The sequence below is a fragment of the Furipterus horrens genome, unplaced genomic scaffold, assembly GCF_987537825.1.
Source record: "Furipterus horrens unplaced genomic scaffold, mFurHor1.1.pri manual_scaffold_6, whole genome shotgun sequence".
NCBI classification, from domain to species: Eukaryota; Metazoa; Chordata; class Mammalia; order Chiroptera; family Furipteridae; genus Furipterus; species Furipterus horrens.
Window position 1 is genome coordinate 72,898,911 of NW_028327176.1, and position 18,180 is coordinate 72,917,090.

At 40.6% G+C, this 18,180-nt stretch overlaps 1 protein-coding gene and 1 pseudogene across 1 annotated transcript in view; one reads left to right on the forward strand and one right to left on the reverse strand.

Annotated features, from left to right (window-relative positions):
* LOC150006490 (transmembrane protein 131-like) overlaps positions 1-18,180 on the forward strand; it is a gene marked incomplete at its 5' end in the record, with an annotated part of 143,234 nt that overhangs the window by 93,070 nt on the left and 31,984 nt on the right. Inside the window, 1 exon segment of the mRNA XM_090280131.1 lies at positions 16,213-16,321. Coding sequence (XP_090136257.1) covers positions 16,213-16,321 — 109 coding nt within the window.
* LOC150006492 (calcium/calmodulin-dependent protein kinase type II subunit gamma pseudogene) lies at positions 12,398-14,180 on the reverse strand (annotated as a pseudogene).

Consider the following 18,180-nt stretch of genomic DNA (forward strand, 5'->3'; position numbering starts at 1 on the left):
CAGCCCTACAGTGTCCTGCTCTCTGACCTGTGTCTCTTCCTGTTGGTGGGAGAATGAGGGCTTGAAATTACCCCACCTGGGGTTCCCGCCCCTCCAGTTAGGCAGGCTGAGGGACCTGTGATGCCGTAGCCTGTGTGTCCTGCTGTACTTCTTGGGGTTTCAAGGGCCCAAGATCTTTCCACAGATGACAAGGAACAACTTCTGTGACCTGGCCACCCTAATGCCATTGAAACAAAAACACCAAAGCACTAAGCAGCAGCATTATGTGTCTTGTTCATATTTTTCTTCTTAAATAGTAACCTTAGTGTATATATTTTTATATACTTGCTTTCAAAAATATATTCATTTTTTAATTTAGTGACTTTTTAAAAAACTTAATCTTTTGAATGATTATCATCAAAGTCTCTATGGAATAAAACTATCAGCACGTCTTCCAGGAGTGAACTTTTACATAAGGAAATATAGCAGTGAATATTTTTGTTGTACAGTTTCTTTGTAATTCCTATTTATAGCAATAATTAATTATATCTTTCTAAAAAATACACAGTGCTGATTGTTACTACAATATCGAGGGGTTACTGATTGATTTCTGCTCTTTATATTGAAATTTTCACAAGTCTTTAGAAAAATGAGCAAAGTAAGAACAGTATAAATGTTTATAAAATATTAGTGTGTTGATGTTTAAAAAGTTACAAGCAGCCTTTCTAGAGAAGGACTATTCTGCAATAATGTGCTTGTTTCTTTGACATTGAAATAGCTGTTGTTTTGTGAATAAAGACAGTAGATAGGTAGGGCTTTTTTTTTTTTTTTTTCCTTTCAGAATGAGTTGGAAAGTGTTTCCTTCTCATTGTGGGGGTTAATTCTTCTCTAAATGTTTGGTAGAATTCACCAATGAAGTCATCTTGGCTCAGGCATTTCTTGGGGGAGGTTTTAAAATTACAAACTCAGTCTCTTTATTTCCTATATTTAGATATTCTATTTCTTCCTTTTTAAAAAAAATTTTATTTATTTTTAGAGAGATGGAAAGGGAGGCAGAAAGAGAGAAACGTTGATGTGCCAGAGATACATTGATTGGTTGCCTCTTGCACGCCCCCAACTTCGGGGTACTGGCCCACAACCCAGGCAAGTGCCCTGACCAGGAGGGGAACCCGCACTAAATTTAGGCCAGCACTAAAGCCACCGAGTCACACCAGCCAGGGCTCTGTTTCCTCTTTAATCAGTTCCAGTGCTTATGTGTTTCTTAGGGTTTTTCATTTTATCTAAGTTATCTAAATTTATTGGCATCCCATTGTTCACAGTATTTTTTTAATAAAACCTTTTTCCCAGTGAAGTAGATAGTAATGTCCTGTCTTTCGTGCTTGACTTTAGTAATTTAAGTCTTTTCTAAATTTTTTAAAGTTTTTTTTTGTCAATTTTGTTGATTCTTTCAAAAAACCAGCTTTCGGTTTTGATAATTTTTGTATCATTTTTCTTAGACATTAAAATATCCTTTGTTTTATGAATAAGGGTAGTAGATAGTAAGATCTTTTCCTTCCCCTACCACCAACTTGCTCACCTTTGGAAAATACAAGTTAGGAAACCTCTGAAGACTTCCCTGCACAAGCATAAACACTCACCCATTCTATTAATTTCTTTTTTGTATTTTTTCTGTTACCATTTAGTCCCCTTATACTCCCCTCACCCCTGCAGTCACCACACTGTTGTCCATGCCCATGAGTCCTTTATCCTTTCTGCTCAATCCCTCCACCCTGTAAACTCCCCAGCCCCCGTCAGCTGTCATCCTGCTCTCTATCTGTGAGTCTGTCTCTGTTTTGCTTGTTAGTTCAGTTTGTTCGTTAGATTCCACGTATGAGTGAAATCACATGGTATTTGTCTTTCTCTGACTGGCGTATTTCACTTAGCATAATGTTCTCCAGGTCCATCCGTACATACTCTCACAAAGAGTAAAATTTTCTTCTTTTTATGGCCAAATAAGTATTCCATTGTGCAAATGTCCCATAGTTGTTTATCCACACATCTACTGATGGACACTTGACCATTGTAAATAATGCTGCAATAAACTTACGGGTGCTTATGTTCTTTTGAATTAGTGTTTTGGGTTCCTTTGGATATAGTTGCAGAAGTGGGGTCAAAAGGCAGGTTCATTTTTAATGTTTTGAGGTATCTCCATACTGCTTTCCAGTCTGCATTCCCACCAAGTGTGCTAAAGGGTTCCTCTTTCTCTTCATCCTCGCCAGCACTTGTTTGTTGATTTATTGATGATAGCCATTCTGACAGGTGAGAGATGATATCTCATTTGGCTTTAATTTGCATTTCTCTGATGATTAGTGACATTGAACATCTTTTCATATGTCCATTGGCCATCTGTATGTCCTCTTTGGAGAAGTGTCTATTCAGGTCCTTTGCCCATTTTTTAATGGGGTTTTTTTTTTGGTGTTGAGTTTCATAAGTTCTTTATAAATGTTGGATATTAACCCCTTATCAGATGTATCGGGGAATATATTCTCCCATTCTGTGAGTTATATTTTTATTTTATTGATGTTTTCCTTTGCTATGCAAAACCTTTTTAGTTTAATGTAGTCCTGTTCGTTTATTTTTTCTTTTGTTACCCTTACCTGGGGAGATATATTCGATAAAACATTGCTACCAACAGTGTCCGAGATTTTGATGCCTACTTCTTCTCCGATTTTTATGGTTTCAGATCTAACATTTAAGTCTTTAATCAATTTTGAAGTTATTCTTGTGTGTGGTGTAAGAAGGTGGTCTAGTTTCATTTTTCTGCACATATCTGTCCAATTTTCCCAACACTGTTTACTGAATAAAGTATCTTTAGCCCACTGTATGTGCTTGCTTCATCTATCGAATATTGACTATAATGGTGTGGGTTTATTTCTGGGCTCTCTATTCTGTCTCAATGAACTATGCGTCTTTCTATGCCAGTACAATGCTGTTTTGATTACTGTGGCCTTAGGTATAGTTTCATAATTAGGTAGTGTAATTCCGCCTACTTTATTCATCTTTCTCAGGATCGCTGTTGCTATGTGGGGCCTTTTGTGGTTCCACGGGAATTTTTAAAATATTTATTTGAGTTCTGTGGAACATGTCATTGGAATCTTGATAGGACCTGTGTTGAATATATAGACTGCTTTTGGTAGTATGACATTTTAATGATGTTAATTCTTCCTATCCATGAACACAGTTTGTGTTTCCACTTACTTCTATCTTCTTCTATTTCTTTCTTCAGTATCTTATAATTTTCCAAGTAGAGGTCTTTTACCTCGTTGGTTAGGTTTATTCCTAGGTATTTTATTCTTTTTGTAGCAATTGTGAATGGGATTGTTTTCTTAGTTTCCCTTTCTGTTAGTTCATTATTGGCATACAAAAATACAACTGATGTCTAGATATTAATTATGTATTCAGCTACTTTGTTGAATTCATTGATCAGTTCTAGCAGTTTCTTGGTGAGATCTTTGGGGTTCTCTATATACAGGAGTATCATGTCATGTGCAAATAATGACAGTTTAACTTCTTTTTTCCAATTTGGATGCCTTTTATTTCTTCTTATCTGATTGCTGTGACTAGGACTTCCAATACTATATTGACAAAGAAGTTTGTTCTGATCTCGAGGGGAACCCTTGTAGTTTTTGTCTGTTGAGTATGATGCTGGCAGTGGGCTCATCATATATGGCCTTTATTATGTCTAGGTATGTTCCTTCTAATTCCATTTTGCTGAGAGTTTTTGTAAATAGGTGCTGGATTTTATCAAATGCTTTTTCAGCATCTATTGTTATGATCATGTGGTTTTTATGCTTAATTTTGTCTATATGGTGAATCACATTTATTGATTTGCAAATATTGTATTAACCTTACATCCCTGGGATAAATCCCACTTGATCATCATATATGATCTTTTTGATGCATTGCTGTATTCAGTTTGCTAATATCTTGTTGAGGATTTTAGCCTCTATGTTCATCAGGGATATTGGCCTACAATTTTCTTTTTGTACAATATTTGTCTGGGTTTGGAATTAGGATAATGATGGCCTCATAAAATGAGCTGGAGAGCCTTTCCTCCTCTTGAATTTTTTGGAATAGTTTGAGGAGATGTATTAGTTCTTCTTGGAATGTTTGGTAAAATTCACCTGTGAAGGCATCTGGGCCAGGGCTTTTGTTTGTTGGGAGTTTTTTGATTACTGCTTCAATTTCACTAGGTGTAATCTATCTATTCAGATTCTCTGATTCTTCCTGATTTAGTTTTGGAAGATCGTATGTTTTTAGGAATTTACCCATTTCATCCAATTTGTCCATTTTGTTGGCATATAGTTATTCATAATATTTTCTTAACAGTCTTTTGTATTTCTTCGGAGTCAATTGTTATTCCTCTTTTATTTCTGATTTTATTTTTTGGGTCCTCTCACTTTTTTTCTTAATGACTCTGCTCATTAAAAGTTTGTCGGTCATGTTTTATCTTTTCAAAGAACCTGCTTTTGGATTCATTTATCTTTTGCATCTTTTTTTAGACTCTATGTTATTTATTTCTGCTCTGATCTTTACTGTTTACTTTTTCCTGCTCACTTTGAGCTTTGTGTGTTGTTCTTTTTCAAGTTCCTCTAAGTGTAAAGTTAGATTGTTTATTTGAGCATTTTCTTATTTTTTTGAGATAGGCCTGTAATGCTATTAATTTCCTTCTTTGGATTGCTTTATATGGTCCCACAGATTTATGATTGTTGTGTTCTCATTTTCATTTGTTTCAAGGTGTATTTTGATTTCCTTGTTGTTCTCGTCTTTGACCTGTGCTCAGTAGCCTGGCTTAAACTCCGTAAGTTGGGGCAGAGTAATTCCCGTGGGTGGGCGGGCTGTTACTTCCCTTCAGGCTGATGCCCTTTGGAGAGGAGTGCTCTGTCCGAGAAAGATGGCTTCTTCACTATGGGAATGACTCAGCACAGGGATTTTGGCACCTGTGCCTGTAGTTCTCTCCCCAGAACCGCCAGCCCCAGATTTTCCTCACATGGCTCTGGTCCACTCTGCCCCACCTCTGCTGGAGCCCAGCGTAAGTGGCTGAAAAAGGAATTTTGTTAACTGACCCTTGAATAGGCTCTCTGAGTCTCCAGCCATCTCTCCCTGGTGGACAGAAACCCTGATGCTTTTCACAGCTGGATGTTATCTGGGTTCCTTTCCCAGCTCTGGTGCTGTAGGATGGGGAGCCCAGCTTGGGTTTTAGACAGCACACATCTCAGGGGAAACCCCCAGCCACTGAAATATCCTTCCAGCACTTTAGCTGCCACCCATGGGAGCCCAGTCAGCCCTCTTGCATCTCCTCCGTATCAGTCATGTTGTGATGAAGTGGTTTCATCCATCTGTCTGTGGTTATAAGGCTTCTCCGCAAGTTGCCTCTAGTGTTCAGTTCGTTATTCAGGATAATTCCTCTACAATTTAGTTGTAGTTGCAGATTGGTCTTGAAAGGAGATAAGTGCAGCTTCCAATTATTCTTCCACCATCTTGGTTCTCTCCTACACACGCATGCTAGATTTTAACAATCAGTGAAACGCAAAGGCCTAGAAATCACTGCTGTATGTTAACATTTTTAAATCTTACCTTTACCCAGAATGGTGATTCTTTTGTTCAAAATTTCTAGTTTAGTATACCAGAGTTTCCTTTATAATGGAATATAATTCCTTCTGCTAGATTTGTCCTGGTTGCTTTGGCTATGATCTACTTACTTTCTTTAAACTTGCTGATGCTGGATTTCTTCTTTTAAGCCTGTTGTTTACATGGAGCCCGTTTACCGCATTCATGGTAACGTGGGCACACTCCCTTCCCAGTCCTTCTCTTCTCGTGTGCTCAGATCACTGACCTCCACGGAGGGGTATCGTGCAGCACAGCTTCCTGGCAGCATCTTAGATTTCTCTTCAGCTGTGGACAGCAGTGTGTCTGCTGGTGGATCACCCTGCCATGGCCTCTGTTAAATTGTCAGATAACTTTTATTGTTTGCGTGTTCTGCGTGCTGTTTGTCTGTTACTGGTTTCTTCAGTGTGTGGGAGGCCATTGCACGGAGCAGGTGAGAGGGGGAGCTTTTGTGCTTGTTGGGCAGATTTCAGGCCTGCAGTCACGTCTCCAAAGGTGAGAGTTTAGAGATTTGATGGAAACGTGCCTTTACATAGCCCAGATGATCTGGTCCAACTTTTTACGTACAGTGAGTAGACTGTAGCAACTGTCTTTTTCAATAAACATTTCCTAGAAAAGAGAAATTCACAATTAATCTAAGAATGTGAATGAAAATAATGTGTTTAATCCATTTATGATAGAATTAAATAGGCCCACATACCCACTTTTCTCTTGTATTTGCTCTTTCTATGGGTCAGGCACCATGGAAGGTTCTTTATGGGGATTGCCTTATTTAATACAACAATTATATAAGGTGCACAGCTCCCAGTTTCCAAATAGTGACTTATTCAACTATAAAAACTCAAAAGTTACATGGAAGTACATTAGGTATATAATGACATTTAAGTCTGTATGAATATATCATTTTAATTTCAAATTGGTATTGCTATTAAAAACCTATTAATATGTGAATATGTGTATATAGCTACATCTATATATCTACCTATGTATGTAATTTTTCCAATACCCAAAGCTTACACCCAACCAGTCTTTTGATAGTTTTGTCTTATTTCCTTCTCCATTTATCCCTTCATTCAATAAATATTCAGTGTATATCTGTTATATACCAACTCCTGTGCTAAGTACTGAGAATACAGCAGTGAATCAGACAGGCAAGGTTATACAACAACACTGTAAATCAAGCCCAGTTCTATGAAAGAAATACACAGGATGTCATGTAAGGGGGGGATGGATTAGGGTAGAGTTGCCTCAGAGGAGCTGGCATTTGAGGTCATAACTGAGGACTAAGAAGTAGGCGCCCGTAAGAAAAATTGGTAGACAAGTGTTCCCAGCACAGGTAGCAGCAAGTGCAAAGGCATGAGGCAGGAAGAGCTTTGGATGTCACAAAGAAGTTGGCTGTAAAGGTGAGGGTGGGAGAGTCACACAGGGCTGCTTAGGACTCCGTGGCATGTTTAGATTTTTAAAAGTGCAGTGAGAAATTATAGAACTTTAAGCATTTATGTGTTTATAAAAGATCACTGTAGCTACTCTGGGAGACTGAACTATAGAAAGTTAGAAATCTTTTGCAGTGGTCTACTTGAGAGATGGTGGTAGCTTACATTTCTCAGCCAGGCGATGATTCCATGAGTTGTATGAGAGCTTTCTAAGGCTTTTCTTGTATTTTTCTGCATAATAAGCCAAACTTAGAGATTGATGCCATTTAGAAGGGCCTCTGCCTTCCACTGTTTCACAATTATGTCATTTTCAGGATGGGCTAGGCAGTGTTAGAAGCTGGAAGGTGTTTTTGTTTTTAATTCCCTTCCAGGGAATTCAGTCTCTTCATCTTTTTCGATAGAGGCCTGGTAAGGCAAGCAACTCCAAATACAAATTCCCCATCCGTTAGTGGGCAAGGTGCAGAGGGTCAAGCCTTCCTGACATTGATCGTCTATAATGCAACTTCGAGAATGTTTATAAAACATTTATGTAACATTAATGCTGCATAAAAAATGTATTAAGTTTGTCTGAGATGTTCTAAGAGGAACAGTTGCCTGAAGTTTCCATGCTAATCGATGAATAAGAGTCACAGATGTATTTGCTCATTTTACCAATATCAACTTGACATGAGCCTTAGCAAATTTGTGCAACTATTGTATACAATTGTTAGGTACTGGAAGGTTATTTTCCTTGCTTGCTCAAATGTAAATAGTTTCAGTAAGTCCTGGGTCCTTGAGTCTCACTTCACAGTTATTGAACATTAGTTGGGTATGAGTGTTGTGAGAAAAAAATTGGAACTATATATGGAACATGTGGGAACTGCCTTTCCTGGGAATCTTGCCAATTTTCTTCCACTTCTTGATTGTCTTTAAGAGGCAGCTAGTGATTGATACTACAACTGATGTTAGTATAAATATGCTTATTACAAGTTAATAATTACATATTATTTTTTATTTAAAGCCACCAGAATAAGCCAACTATTTAAATGTTGTGTTTTATTTTGTTTGTTTTGCTCCATTTTTGTTCCCTTGGAAAACTGGTTTGAACTGACTTAGGGGTTATTTTAATGGTATTAAGTGAACAATTTAGACAATTTATATGAGATGTTAATTGAATATTTGTTTACTACTAGAGCAACATATTTTAAGGTAATAATATTGAGTATAAATTTTTCATCTGGTAAGGAAAATCTTAAGAGTGGTATATTTCATGTGATAAGAACATTTTATCATCAACTATCTTAAGCTCGTACTACTTACAGTAACTATATTTTAATAAGTGTCATCACTTAACTCTCTCCCACATGGTACTCTATATAGGCTGATAACACTCAAAAAAGTGTTCTGGCTGTTAGTGCCACCGAGAATCTTTAAGTATCTTTGAAACAGTCCGGATCCCCTTGCTGTTCTGTCTGTCAGTCAGTGGAGCAGGTGAGAGAGCTTCTGTGACAGTCCTCTGCGAAGCTCTGCAGAGCTTCATAAGGTCATCTCTGACAATCTTGACATCAGGATAAAAGTGGCCAATTTGAAAAGACAACAAAATGAATAAAATCAAAAATTTCATAGCTAGTAGACTCCTAGAAAATATCTAATCCAACCCCCTAGGATTTTACAGATAGAAAAAATCCGGTCCAGAATTGAGTGGGCAGCTCACTCAGGCTCACACTTATGAGCTGGTTTTTTTATGGGGTTGTCACATGTACTTCTGTGCTGCTTCCCCGTCCTTCAGAAAAAACATTGGTGTAGTGTTGTATGCAGCATAGTGGAACCAAGTGAACCATTATCCAGTTGTAGTTTATCTTACAGTTCACTCTGCTGTGAACACACACCTCTTTCAAGGAAGGAAGAGATTTGTACTTTAAGTGGTTGCTAATTGTAGTGAGCTTATTGGTAAAAAGTATAGTTATATGAGAAAAGCAACACCTAGCCTCAGTTAGACATTCAAAAACAAATGAGGAGTTGCCAAAGAGAAAAAGGGAGAAAATGAGTGAGAGTTCTGAGAGAGTCTGAGGCCAGCTGTTAAAGCTGTAAAGGTTTCAGGCACAGAAATTGGCAGAGCCATCCTTAAGGCCGTGGTTCCAGGCTCAGTCCAGACCTGCCATGATGGCTGAGCACTAACCAGCAGCAGGCTGGAGATGCTCTGCCTGCGGGTAGTGGAAAGCAGTGTATTTAGGCATTATGTGTCATACATGTTTGGTCATGGGGTGCCAGGGGAAGAAAGGCCCTGGGCCAAGTCCAGTTCTGCCTCTTAATGCCTAGATATTAAAACATCACTCAGTACTGCATGGTTCTCTTCACCTGTAAACAGGGAAAGAGGATGGGATCTTTAAAGTTCCTTCCAATGAAAAGTGCTTTGTGTCCATGAGGATCATGAATTAAAAAGTTAACTGTGCTTAAAAATGTAGTTATTTTTTAAGTTTGCTCAAAAAGTGCAATCTTTTACAGTTTTCTTTGTTGTTGTTACTTTAGGTTTAGCTTAGTTTAGTTTGTTTGTGTGTTTTTTCCCTAATAGAAAGGCCTTATTAAGTTTAAAGAGTTCTGACTTCTTCCCAATTACACCTGCCTGCGGTTGCATCACTGCTCAGTCCACACTTTGGAATGAAGCCCTGCTTCTGAGCAGCAGCACCTCACTTGCACAATGCTCCCTAGAGAATGGAAAATACCGTTAGAAGTGGGTCTGCAGCATTGTCTTGACAAAGGGACACCAGCTCCCAAATTCATGTTTATTATTTATCTTCCTTCATGTGGATTCTTTAAGAGAGATTCTATAAATCTTCATGTCTCCTTCTCTTATATAGGCCAAAAAGTCTGTATGGTTTTTTTCCATAAAAAAATATACTTTTCTTTTCATTTTTACCAATAACTTTATTGATTTGGATATTTTGAGTATGTCAGCTATTTTCCACGTGGTATAATGTTGATTGTTATCAATTAATGTCTCTATTTGATGGCTGTCAACTTCAAGTGGTCTACCCAACCGTGGAGTATCACCCAGCGAGAAATCTCCAGATGAAACTTTGCAAACCACTTTTGACTTGTTCAGTCAGTCACAACACCTTCTCCATACACTGCACAAATCCTTTTTTGTTTCAGTTGCGTTTTTACCTTTCTTGAAATAATAAAGCATAATATGCGAAAATGTTGCTTATTTTCTTTTTTAAGTATATTTTATTAATTATGCTATTACAGCTGTCCCAATTTTTTCCCCTTTGTCCCGCTGTGCCCAGTACCCTCCTTCCTTCCAGTAATCCCCCACCCCTCTTAGTTCATTTCCATGGATCATGCCTGTAAGTTCTTGGGCTTCTCCATTTCCTTTATTATTCTTAATATTCCTCTGTGTATTTTGTACCTATCAATTGTGCTTCTTTTTTTTTTTTGACGGTTTAAAGGTTATTTTATTAAATATCTTCAGTTCAAGGTTTCATTGTAACAAAGCTATGAAGGGTCTACCAACATTCAGAACAAACACTAACTATTTTTAAATTATTTCTATGTCATCATGCAAAAATTCTGCAACAAATGCCTTCCATTTCCTGTTTAAAATGTGATTTTTTTTTAAATAGTCTATTGACTATAGATGCTGACATTAGCCCCAGAAGAGGAGTAAGAATGCTAAGAAGGGCTGGAGCAGCCATATGAAGCTATGGGTCTTAATGAACTCTAAGACCATTTGTCTTCAAGCCAGCAAAACCAAACCCTGTGGTGAAGGTGTCTGCGTGCTGGTACTGCAGGCTGCAGGGCAGGAAAGGGCCAGGGCCCAGGGCTGGGGCATGTAGGAGGTGCTCGGAAGAGCCTGGCTAAATCCAAGCACCAGCACCTGTGAGTTTGCTCTCTTAGCTGGCTCCAGGGTAAATCTGTAGCTTTGCCTCCTAAAGGTAGTCCAGGCAGCTGGGGTCTACCCACTTTTCCCCCCAATAGTGCAAATATTTGTGCAGACAAGTTTGCACAGTTGTTTTGGGGAAACCAAGGTCATGACCAATTGCTTCTCCATTATCTTCTGTGCTACCTGCTTCGAGTATAGATCTTTCCCTCCTGGAATGGAACTCCTTGAGCACAGAGAGGGACAATGAATTAAGTAGGAGTCTTGGCTCTGGATACCTTTTGGATACATGCAAGTGGTGGTGGTGGGGGGTGATGCCCATGCAGTAAGTATACTTCAGTTGGTCAGTAGAGACCTCTTAAAGAGGACACCTCTTCGTGCCAAAGCAGTTGGGTCAATCTCAAAAACAGGAAGAGATGGACGTGCAGCAAGGGAATAGTAAGAAGGGAGACAGCCATCAGGGCAGCCCGAATGCATAGAGACAACCACCAACTCAATCCCGCTGCCTCACTCCTCCCATCCCACAGGGGCACTTGGCAGAGGGCCCAAGCCCAGATGAGGGTCAGCACGGGACCACCACCATGAAAAGGCAAGACAAAGATGGTCCATATCAGCACAGAAACAGAACTGCCAGAGGCAGCAAAGGGAGCCCTGACCAGGGTCTGGCTCTCTCCTTGCTAAGTTATAAGAAAACAAACACGAAGCAAAGCGCAACCCCTCCCCCTTCCCCTCTGCAGGGATTGGGCCTCAATATTGGGACCCACGTGCATTGTGCATCCTGTAGAAATGGATGAGTACATGTCAGACTAACACGAGGCTTCTCATCAGCTTCGTAGCGGACACACTTCTGCAGCACCAATTCTCTTCCCTTCTATGCTAAATGAAACAGTACAGCAACATCTGGGCCCTTAGTCCTGAGGCCACAGCTTCTCAGCTTCCTCCACAGAAGGCTGGGAGCTCCACATTTTCGCCCAAGTAGGTCTGATGGCCACGCTGTTCTCATCAGCCTCATTCTAGGTGCCTATGCAAATTCTGAAGAAGTCCATTCCTAGACCTGGGGCAGGCAGGCCACCTCAGGGGCTGCAATCACATCACGGCCCCGAAAGTTTTGTCAGAGTTCTTGCCTGGTCTCCTAAGTCCATGGAGGCCAGAGGCCAAGCTCACTTCTTCAAGGGCTGGTGAGTGGCCTGCTGCTCATGCCAGGATGGTCACCACACAAACTCTTGCCTTCTTGCCAGCCCAAGGGCTATTGATGGTTTTAAAACACATCATGGTATGGATTCCATTTTTTTAAACAATCTTTTTTTCTTTTTTTTCCCCTTAAATGTAAAAAACACCTCAGTACAGCAGAGACAGACACGAAGGGCGGACGGGAGGGCTGCATGCAGGGGCGTGCATTGGCTGCTGCCGCTTTGTAATTTAATTGTTTTAAACCTCAAACGAACAGGACTGCCGCTCGCTGTCACTCAGGCCCTCCAGAGCCACTGGCTGCAAAGGTTCGACCTCCAGCTGGGATCTCTTAATGTCCCTGTGGCTGAGCTCACTGCAGCGGTGCGGCAGGGGCCCCTGAGCAGTGATAGTGGACATTGAGCCACTTGCCATCCCGGCGGTGCCAGACCCGGGTCTCCTCCGACTGGCTGGTTCGAGGCCGACCCTGCCCATCGATGTATTGGGTGAGGCGGATATAGGCGATGCAAGCTGCGTCCTCTCCGATCACATGGACATGCGGGTTCAGGATGGTGGTATGAATGGGCTTGCTGTTCTTGGACAAGACCACTCACGATTCTCAAAGTAAAACTTATGGAAATCCATTCCCTCCACAAGGTTACCAAGGGCTTCGGGCTCAAAGGAAGTGAGGCCTGGATCACAAATTTTCGTGTAGGCCTCAAAATCTCCATTGTTGATGGCCTCAATCAGTTGTTCTGTGATCTTAATGATCTCCTGTTTTCGCATGGCTGAGGAGCAGAGAGAAGGCTGGGGCTGCATGCCTGCAGAGGGGGCTGTTCTGTCCCGGGAGCTCCGTCCTTCAGGCACCAAGCTGCCATTCCCAGTGCGGAGCGGGGCAGCTTTGAGGTCCTCATCTTCTGTGGTGGTGTTGCAGCTCTCTGTGGAGCCCTTGATCCCGTCTGTAGCGTTATGCACCACAGTGGTTTGTGGCTCCTTGACACCGCCATCCGACTTCTTGTTCAATAGGCTTTTGGCAGCTGAAAAGTTCCTGGAAACAAGCATGGTCGTGAGGATGGCACCCTTCAGTTTTCTCCGGGCATTGAACTTGCGCAAGCATTCAACAGTCTCCTGACGATGCATCATGGATGCCACCGTGGACCATTGGCAGACCCATGGATGCTTGAGAGCCTGGTCAGCTGTGATACGTTTTGCAGGGTTTATGGTTAGCATCTGGTTGATCAAGTTCTTGGCTTCAGGGGTTACTGTGTCCCACTCTGGTAATGGGAAATCATAGGCTCCAGCCTTGATCTGCTGATACAGCTTGTGTTGATCCTCATCCCAGAAGGGAGGATATCCCACCAGGAGAATATACAGGATGACTCCGCAGGCCCAGATATCCACAGGCTTTCCATAGGGATCTTTCCTCAAGACCTCAGGGGACAAGTAACCCGGGGTGCCAGCAAAACCAAACCAAGCCTGCTGCTCTCCCTGAACTTCGATGGCTAGGCCAAAATCAGCCAGCTTGACTGCCGCACCCTTGCATTTACTCGCCAGTAGCAGGTTCTCAGGCTTCAGGTCTCGGTGGACGATGTCATGCTGGTGGATGTGGTTAACGCTCTCCAGAATCTGATGTATACAGTGGCTGGCATCAGCTTCACTGTAGTATTCTCTTGCCACGATATCTTCAAATAGCTCTCCGCCAGTAACAAGGTCAAACACGAGGTAGTGAAACCCTTCTTCAGAAATACTGTCATGGAGGCGCACAATGTTGGGATGTTTCAAAAGTCGGCATATCCGGGCCTCACGTTCTAGTTTCTGGTGATCCCGGGCAGACAACTTCTTGGTATTGATGATTTTTGCTGCATACTCCTGCGTAGAGGTTTTCTTCACACACCTGCGGACCACAGAGAAAGCACCCTTGCCGAGCTCCTCGAAGAGCTGATAGTCGTCGGTGAAGCGGGTGCAGGTGGCTGTGGTGGCCATGCTGGCGGCGGGCGGACGCGGCGGTGGCAGCCCGCGCCGACGTCGGTGCACAGTCACCGCCGCCCGGCCGAGGGAGCAAGAGGAGGAGACGGGGCTGAGCCCGGCAGCACCGCGAGACTTTTTTCTCAATTGTGCTTCTTAATCCCTGTGCATTTTCCCCTATTCTTCGCCTTCCCCCTCACCACTGATAACCCTCCATATGATCCCCATACCTATGATTCTATTCCTGTTCTAGTAGTTTGCTAAGTTTGTTTTGTTTTTTAGATTCAGTTATTGATAGTTGTGAGTTTGTTGTCATTTTAATGTTCATAGTATTGATCTTCTTTTTCTTAAATAAGTCCCTTTGACATTTCATACAATAATGGCTTGGTGATAATGAACTCTTGTAGCTTTACCTTGTCTGGGAAGCACTTCATCTGCCCTTCCATTCTAAATGATAGCTTTGCTGGATAGAGTAATCGTGGTTGTAGGTCCTTGCTTTTTATCACTTTGAATACTTCTTGCCAGTCCCTTCTTGCCTGCAAAGTTTCTTTCAAGAAATCAGCTGATAGTCTTATGGGAACTCCTTTATCGGTAACTCTCTGCTTTTCTCTTGCTGCTTTTAAGATTCTGTCTTTATCTTTAACCTTTGTTGTTTTAATTATAATGTGTCTTGATGTGGTCCTCTTTCAGTCCAACTTGTTTGGGACTCTGTGCTTCCTGGACTTGTATGTGTATTTCCTTTGCCAAATTAGGGAAGTTTTCTTTCATTATTTTTTCACATAGTTTCCAATTTCTCGCTCTTCCTCTTCTCTGGAAGGCCTATGATTCAGATGTTGGCACTTTTGGAGATGTCCCAGAGTCTTCTTATTCTCTCTCTTTTTTTTCAATTCTTCTTTCTTCATTCTGTACTGGTTGACTCTTTCTTTCTTATGATCCAGCGCATTAATTTGAACCCTGGCTTCCTTCCCTTCACTATTGGTTCTGTGCAGATTTTTTTTTTTCACTTAGTGTAGCCTTCCCTTCTTCCCTTAAGCGTTTGCCATACTCAATTATTTCTCTGAGCATCATTATCACTAGTATTTTGAACTCTGTATCTGACAGGTTGACTGTTTCCTTTCCGCTTAGTTCTTTTTCTGGAATTTTGATTTTTTCTTTCATTTGGCCCATACTTCTCTGTCTCCTCAATTTGACAGCCTCCCTGTGTTTGCCTCTGTGTCTTACTTAGGTAGAGCTGCCACACTTGTTACATTGTGGAGCTTTTGTTATTCGTCATTGCAGGGCAACCTGTTTCACTACTTTGTGGGGCTGTTTGTGGAGGAGGGGTTAGCAGGGGAACAATGCTGCTTACTTGGCACTCACTCCTTTTCCAGTGTGACTGGCACCCCGCTAGCTGTTGCCCTGTTGATGGTTCCAGAGTGGGTGGTTTTCATAAGTTCTGGGACTGTGGGCGCCCTCTAAACAAACTCTCCTGAGAGACGGGCAGTTTTTTCCTGTGCCCCAACCTCCACTTGTTTTCACAGCCAGAAGCTATGAGGCTTTACTTTTTGGCACTAGCACCATGAGCAGCGAGGTTTAGCCAGGGCCTGGGATTGCTCCCCAGGTGTCCATCCCAGCTTTTATGCTCCACCCATGAATGTGAGACCGTTCACTCTGTTAGCCACTGCATCACATGTTAATGTACTTTCTTTCATCTTCAATATTAAAATGGCTACACAGAAGTTCACCAATTTTGATTTTTTTTTAAGTGCACACTGATAACAGCTGTCAATCTAACAAAATTGTTTCAAATGAAGTTAAAGACAGCTAAGCACTACTAGAGCCATCGTACAGAAAAAACCAAATGAATTTTTTGGCCAACTTCGACATTCGTTTGAAAAATAAAGACTTTTATTATCTGTTTTATGTTCATACACCCAGTGTACTGGTTTGTCTTTAGATTTTTACACTCATCTGTTATATGTTTTTCTTCTGATTATTTCACAAATATATTCTAATGAAATTAATTTGACAGTTTAATAGTTTGGCTTACTCCATTTAAAGAGATCACATGAAGTTAAAAGTTTTAAAGTTTTGATTTGGCCTTACTTTAACAATACATGTTCCAGTGTAATGTAACTGAACCATTAAACTAAAACAATGTTATCTGTATTTTTCTCTTTTCAGAGTGTTCGACCCACACCCCAAAATGATGCTATCGTGGTACACTTCAAACCGATTACCTTAAAAGCTTCAGAAAGTAAATATACCAAAGTTGCAAGTATTAGTTTTGATGGTAAGTATTCAACTTTTTCTAATACAATGGTCTTATTTTGATAAACTAGAAGGCCTCTTTGTCAACATCTTAATAATAGAAATCCTGACCATCTTACAGTCAGATTTTATATTACTGCTTAGGTTGGTTTTTCTTGTAAAATATCAAGAACTCTTGACGGTTTTTGAAAGAAAATATTATAACTTTATAAACCTAAACTAGTATTGACAAATACAGTAGGGATGGAATTAAACTTTTGTAGTCTGAGCTCTAACACATATATTCCAATTATACTTTGTCTTAATGATGAAGTCATCAGTTTTTGTAATTGGGTGATAATGTATTTGAATTTCAGAAACATGTTGGCATTTGAAAGCAGAAATATTCTCTTTAACATTTCATTTATTGGGTTTTCTAAGCAAGGCAGACAGTCCTGAGCTAAAATAATAGCCTTTATAATAGAACTATTATACTGTGTATTTTGACACTTGATATATTAACCCAGACTTTACCATATTTGAACAGCAGGTTTTTATTCATTTTTGTCCACTTTAGTAGAATACTGACTGAATTTGCTATCACAAAATTTTTTTAAAAGTGACTTAATAGCTGCTTAACTATATGTAATTAAATTTAATAAGAACTGAAACTCCAAATGGGGCTTGTGTCATTTGGGACCATGCAAATGAGGAGTTCTGAAGCTTAAACTTTGACTTCACAACAAAGCTATCTCTGCTTACAGTCCACATTTCACATTTAAGCTCCTCACCAGGTGAGGGTGTTTGCTCAGTCATAACCTTTTGCGTGTGACAGAACACTGGAATGCTCTGCACAGTGTGAGAGCATTGTGCTTACTACTTGCACATGGAAAGTTCTCGTGAAGGTCTGGAGCTGCTGCACAGGTGGGCACCAGCTTCAGTCTTCATCCCACGAGCTCAGAGCAAACTCCCGAGGAAATCAACATGAAATATGTGGCATACTGTCATAATCCAGCTTTTAAATAGGCTTGTAGGTTTTCATGCCACAGTTATTTCCAAGACTGATAAATTGTCTGTGTTCTTAAGATACTACAGTCATGACCACCAGTTTCAGTATCAGCAGGTACATTCTCTCTTCCTACCAAGAAGGAGAGCAGCCAGTTGTGATTCCTGACCCTTGAGAGCATTTAGTACCCACCCTCCTGATAAGTCCAAGGAAGGGGTTTGCGCATCAAGACAGTGCTGTCCCGGCCTTCCATACTCTTCTCCTCGAGCTCCTGGACTAACAGCCCAGTGAATGTTTCCATTCTTGAGATGAATGAATGTCAGTAATGTTGGTTCTTCTGAGATCATAGACTCTAAAATAAATGCTTCTTAAAGAAATTAGGTAAAATTAAATACACAGGCAAAGGGAGAGCATTTCTAAAGCAAGTGCTATATTTCTTAAAGTCTGTTTTGTCTCATATAAGTATTGCTACGCCACCTTTTTTGTTTCCACTTGCACATAACCTTTTTCCATATCTTTACTTTCAGTCTGTGTGTGTCTTTTGTTCTGAGGTGGGTTTCTCGTAGACAGCATGTATATGTATCTTTATTTCTTATCCATTAAGCTACCCTATGTCTTCTGACTGGACCATTTAATCATATCTCTGTTGGCCATCTGGATGTTCTCTTTGGAGAGGTGTCTCTTTAGGTCCTCTGCCCATTCTTTACTTGGATGGTTTGTGTTTTTTGGTATTGAGTTGTACCAGTTCTTTATACATTTTGGATATTAACCCTTTATCAGATGTTTCACTGGTGAATATCTTCTCCCATTCAGTAGGTTCCTTTGCTGTGAAAAAAATGTTTTAGTTAGATGTCCTGTTAATTTTTTTTCTTTTGTTCCCCTGGGCCGAGGAGAAA